The sequence below is a fragment of the Triturus cristatus genome, chromosome 1_2 (assembly GCF_964204655.1).
Source record: "Triturus cristatus chromosome 1_2, aTriCri1.1, whole genome shotgun sequence".
In the NCBI taxonomy this organism is placed as follows: domain Eukaryota; kingdom Metazoa; phylum Chordata; class Amphibia; order Caudata; family Salamandridae; genus Triturus; species Triturus cristatus.
The window spans coordinates 763,365,584-763,371,583 of NC_140580.1; the positions used below are offsets into that span (position 1 = coordinate 763,365,584).

The window sequence follows — 6,000 nt, forward strand, 5'->3', positions numbered from 1 at the left end:
AGGCGCAACAAAGGACCTCCAGTACGGATCATCATCATTGACGACCTCTACAGCACATCGGTCATGGAGAAACTTTGAATTAACAGTTGTTGAATCCTGCATACTCACTGTGCAGGTTGTGTGAATGAGTGCTTGGAGGGTGGGACATGGAAAATACGCCATCTCAATTCTTTCCTTAATGTCGTACGAAGCTTACACAATCAGATTTGTATCAGTTTTGTAATACGTGCCGATGAGGAACGCCATTAGAAGTGTTAGCTTTTCAAGTGTTCTGTCCGTCACACTTGTGACATAATTGGGCTTACTACACTGCTACTGGTCTGAAAGATCAAGGTGTGGTTGCTTTGAGAGCTTAAGGAGGACTCCTTTAAGTCCTTGAGAGATAGCAATGGTGAAAATGGAAGCACATTTTTCAGAGGACGAGCGGGTCTAAACTAAAGTTAATATCGGGACCGAAACAAAACCACTGAAATCCAATATTCCCTTCTTAGGTTAGAAAACCAGCACTATTGAAAGAGGGGCACTTGAAATACACATCACAATCAAAAGTGCCCGAGAACATGAAACCCAAGTCCCAGCACTAGTTAGCTGAGGGTTACCGAAAACCTGCCTTTAAATATGAAGGATTGCCCCCCAAAATATACAAAGGCCTTGAACAGACACATCCAAAGCTGCTTTGGGATACAGTGTCTTGACATCAATCTCGAACAGTGAAAAGAGAATGAGGGAAGATACATAATGCCTCCACTCCAATATGTGGGTCTCACTTTCTGTGACCAAAGTACTGTTTTTCCCAGAATACTTCACAACCATGTAATATGTTCAGAAACAAGGAGTTTCAAACCTACTTCCACCCTCCATGGACAGACAGCAAGTTTGTAGACCTACTCATTAGACACAATCAAAACGCACAAATGTGAACGCTATCCTAAGATTCTCAACACGTACTTACAAATATGTGGCACTCCAGATCTTTCCACAGCACCCACAACAAATGCTCACTCATCGTATCTAGGTATCCACAACCCTGTCCCCTGGATAAACTGGTCAGGGATATTTGCACAGGCCCCTTTCACAGATTTGCAAGTTTTGAGAAAGTAAGGAGAGTCCTAAAAACAATTATCTTAGTTGCAATCTTAACGTGTACATGTTCCTGTTAGACAAATGCACCAACTCAAATGCTCCTCAAGCCAAAGTAAACAATACTCGCAGTATACCAGCTACTGCTTGGGTGTCCTGTATGGTCAGTCACTTGAATTGGAACAATGTGAAGGTTTTGCAGTTCTGTATTCAGCAACTGAGTTCTGAATACTTGTTTTCACTGCAGTGCCAGCCATCTAGTAAGCTGTACCCAAGTAGGCTAGACCATGATCCAGTAGAGACAAACTTGGCCACAGCTGGAAAGCTTGGGCCTTCACCTGCCTGCAATACCACCTACTTGGTAATTTGTTCTGCAGCAGTCTAATCTGAACCAAGCGTGTTGATGCAGTACTGAAAGGTTTCCCTCAAATTATAGCTTTCATTGCTTGCCCGCTAGATTTCTATGTTCAGCTTGTGGTCTGGCACGTACAGTGTATTAGAAAGTTAAATTATAGGCTGAATCAGTATGTATATGTAGCCTGTATTTTTTGCTATAGGTAAAGTGTTAGTGTAACTCCAAAGCAAGCACATGCTGCTTAAGGCCCTTTACAATGTCAACATTTTGAATGCTTGGTTATGAGATGGAGTCTCCATATTAACAGCTCACAATTTACAAATATCTATTTTTATCTAAAAGTTGAATTTTAAAATAACTTTTCTTGAAGAGTGTAATGAAATGTACTTGTCATCCTTTCTTCATTTTCTCTAATTTCTATTTATAGGTAAATCTGATGCTGGATTACTTGTAAAAGATGTCGGTGAGCAAAATTCCGAACCTGGGCGACGGAAACAAGGGTGGCCAAAAGGCGTGAAACGTGGCCCCTGCAAGTGGAGACGGAGCAAAGAAAGACAGACTGGTTTTAAGTTGAACTTGTATACACCACCTGAGACTCCTATGGAATCTGACTGCCAGGCAGTGGTTGAAGAGCAAAAGGAGGAAATCAGACATGAACTATGTGAAGCACTCTCGACAGAGGAGGATGATAAAAAACCAGCAACTCCTATTGAGCCTCTTGAAGCAGATTTAGGCAGTTCTCTGTCTGAGCCTCCAAGCCCACTTCCTGCGCCAGGTGAAAAAAGTGAGAACGAGGCCATGAAAGAAGAGCCTGAAGAGCTTATGCAGGAAGTGCAAGCAGAAAATGCTGAAGAAGTTCCTGATGATGCTAAAGTGCAAAACGATAAGGCAGATGAGCTTTCTCTGGAGAAGGAAGAGCCTCCCCCTTTGGAGGAGCATGAAGAAGAAGAGGAGGAGGAAGAACAACCATCTCATAATGAAGATCATGACGCTGATGATGAGGACGATGGTCATATGGACTCGTCAGAGGCCAAAAAGGTTGTGACAGAAGAAGCATTGAAGGACGAACAAGAAAATCCAGATACTTTTTTAGACCTCAATGTTCAAACTAGTAATTCGGGTCAGGAGGATGTGATAGACTGTGGTGCAGACCTTGTTGCTGAATCAGACAGTGACCCCAATGAGATTGCTACAGACTCTGGTCCCATCCGAGAATCTGATGAAGACCATTCAGATGAGCCAGACCAAAAGGACTTTGAATTGAGTTCAGAGTTCAAGGAGAGCACTGTGGAGAACATGGAGATTGATTCTGAGACGGCACAAGCCGTTCAGTCACTAACGCAGGAGAACAGCAGTGAGCAGGAGGATTCTTTTCAAGACTGTGTGGAAACACAGGAGGCTTGCAGGAGTCTACAAAACTACAACCAAACAAACCAAAGCCCACAAATGACAGCTAGTCTTGATGATTGCCCGCAGTCTGACCACAGTAGTCCAGTTTCATCAGTGCACTCTCATCCAAGTCAATCTGTTCGTTCTGTGAATAGCCCAAGTGTTCCTCCATTAGAGAATAGTTATGCTCAGATCAGCCCTGACCAGAGTACCATCTCGGTGCCATCTTTGCAGAATTTGGAAACCAGTCCAATGATGGAGGTACCCTCTGTCTCGGACCATTCCCAGCAGGTGGTAGACAGTGGGTTTAGTGACTTGGGAAGTATTGAAAGCACGACTGAAAACTATGAAAATCCAAGCAGTTATGATTCAACCATGGGTAGTAGCATATGTGGAAACAATTCTTCTCAGAACAGTTGTTCCTATAGTAACCTGACCTCCAGCAACCTCACACAGAGCAGTTGTGCTGTGACCCAGCAAATGTCCAGTATGAACGGAAGTTGCAGCATGATGCAGCAAAGCAACATCCACTCGCCACCCCCTTGTAATGTCAAGTCTCCTCAAGGCTGTTCTGTGGAACGACCTCCGAGCAGTAACCAGCAGATGACCCAGTGCAGCATGGCCACCAACTTCACTCCTCCCATGCAGCTGGCAGAAATGCAAGAAACTGGCAATGCCAATATTGCTCTTTATGACCGAATAGGCCAGAACGAGTTTGGAGGTGGGCACTACCCTCAGCCTTCAGCTACCTTTAGCCTAGCTAAGCTGCAGCAGCTGACCAACACTTTGATGGACCATTCACTGCCTTACAGCCATTCAGCTGCAGTAACCTCCTATGCAAACAGTGCCTCTTTGTCGACCTTGAGTAACACTGGGCTCGTGCAACTCTCTCAGCCACCCCATTCTGGACCTGGAGGGCCGCAAACACAGCCTACGATGACCCCACCCCCAAATCTTACCCCTCCCCCTATGAACTTGCCTCCACCTCTTCTGCAGCGTAATATGACCTCCTCCAACCATGGCATTTCTCACACTCAGAGACTGCAAAGCCAGATGTCGGGCAAAGGTCATGTCTCTATGAGAACAAAATCAGCCCAGCTGCAACCTGCCACTGCAGCACATCAACCTCAGATCTATGGACGCTCCTCCCAAGCAGTTGCCATGCAAAGTCCTGGTCGGACCCTAACCATGCCTCGGGGCATGAACATGAGTGTGAATCTTATGCCGGCACCGGCCTACAATGTCAACTCTATGAATATGAATACCTTGAATGCCATGAACAGCTACCGTATGTCCCCATCTATGATGAACAGCGGCTATCACAGTAACCATGGCTATGTGAACCAGACTCCCCAATACCCCATGCAAATGCAGATGGGCATGATGAGCGCCCAGCCATACCCACAGCAGTCCATGCCAACTACACCGCACAGCAACATGATGTACACTCCCCCAGGACACCACACGTACATGAACACTGGCATGTCCAAGCAGCCTTTGAATGGAACCTACATGAGGCGTTGACCACGGCATGTTGTGGGCACATGGTCATGTGTCTGCATGAACTCCTGCCGCGGTTCCATTTCAAAACCAGCAAATCTGTTTGAAAGCAAATGAAACGAAACATTTCTTGGCGACATAAGCTGTATTCAGCAGCAAGCCTTATTTAAGATGTAATTTTTTGGTGCCTCTGTGCAGTTTGTCTGTCCCCCAGGAAGAAACCTCTGCTCTCCTCCCGGACCTCAGCACCTCGACAGCCTGCTGTGCTTAACTGTTCACTGCCCTTATCCTGGGGCAAGGTGGACAGCCGCCAGTGCGGTCTAATTGACAGTGTTTTGTTCTTCATTTTCCTTTACCTTCTCATAGTTGAATGTGCATGTGTGTACCTATATGCCTGCGTGTATATATAGACACACATACACAGATTGCGATATATATATATTTATATATATAATCTGCCTTTCTAGCTCAGCTCTTGTATATTTTATTTCTGAAGTGACACTTCTCCAGCATGCCGCTAACGTCTTAGTGTCAGTGCATTTTTGTAGTACTGTACAGTGCTGTGCTGAACAATAAAGCCATTCAATACGTTTATTATTTTTGCCTTTATTAGGTGGCCCAAGTTTGAGGGTTAAAAGCAGACTATATTTTTGTTAATTGTAAAACTGTAAAAAGCTATGAAAAACTCGTCTGGTTCTCTCCTTGGTGAGAGGGTTTTATTGCTCCTGGTTTGGTGTAAAGTTTCACTCTTATTCCTTTTCCCTCAAACTCCTGAATCCCGTATATTTTGGGTGACCGATTCTTTGATTATTAAAGGGCAGCTTTCTGTTTTTATAAATGCAGACTCCTGTTTAATGGAACAACGCTTATCTCAGTGTTCATCGGGTCAAGTTTCAAAACGTGTTTATGCGTTTATGAACACTTGACAGTATTTTAAATAAAAAAACTAAAATTCAATTTAAGATTTGGTGTACATTTGCAACTTTATGGAAATGCCTTTAACTTACCTTTTCATTCCATCTGTAGATTTTTCTATCTTTATAAAATATTGGAGTTATTTTTTAAGAAAAGCAAATACAGCAGTAGCGTGTGAATATCTTGAGCTAAGCTTTACAAATCGCATGTAAAAAAGCAGAAAGTTACTTGTGTTGTTTATATTGCTCCCTTTTTGTACCCTTTCTATCTGTACAGGGTGGCTGTAAAGGCCTGGACATAAGAGGCTTATTACATGTATAAAATAGCACTCAGTGACACCTGTATTTATCTGTTATCTTTTTAGTCGGTCACTTAAAAATTACAAAACAAAAAAGCTGTACATTTTAACATAAAATAAATTATGACGACCCTTGTTAGCCTCGTGTGTCCTGTCATGTTATGCTGCCAAAAAGAAACCACATTATGGTCCCTTGTTCAAATGTTATAGTGCCTGAGAGCTGCAGCTCATTGGGTGATGAATGGATGCATTAAGACCGCCGTCTTAGGTTGAAGAAAAGGACATTGTAACCGACTCAATTTGAGAGGAAAATGTTTGATTTACCGATAGTCGGTGACTGTTAAAGGAAGATGGGGCAAGAAAAAAATCAACCATTTCACTTGATAAAAGCGCAATGAGCATTTCAGAGCAATTGACTATTTGGGTCTTCACATTCCTACTACACCTCCGCAGCACATTCAAT

The 6,000-nt window shown here is 43.5% G+C and overlaps 1 protein-coding gene across 2 annotated transcripts in view; it reads left to right on the forward strand.

Annotated features, from left to right (window-relative positions):
• KAT6B (lysine acetyltransferase 6B) overlaps positions 1–5,672 on the forward strand; it is a 517,655-nt gene extending 511,983 nt beyond the window's left edge. For both annotated transcript variants that reach the window (XM_085608735.1, XM_085608736.1), the window contains exon 17: positions 1,863–5,672. In XM_085608735.1, the coding sequence (XP_085464861.1) occupies positions 1,863–4,348 (2,486 nt within the window). In that variant the 3' untranslated portion in view covers positions 4,349–5,672. The remainder of the gene's footprint in view (positions 1–1,862) is intronic.
• Positions 5,673–6,000: the final 328 nt, after the last annotated feature.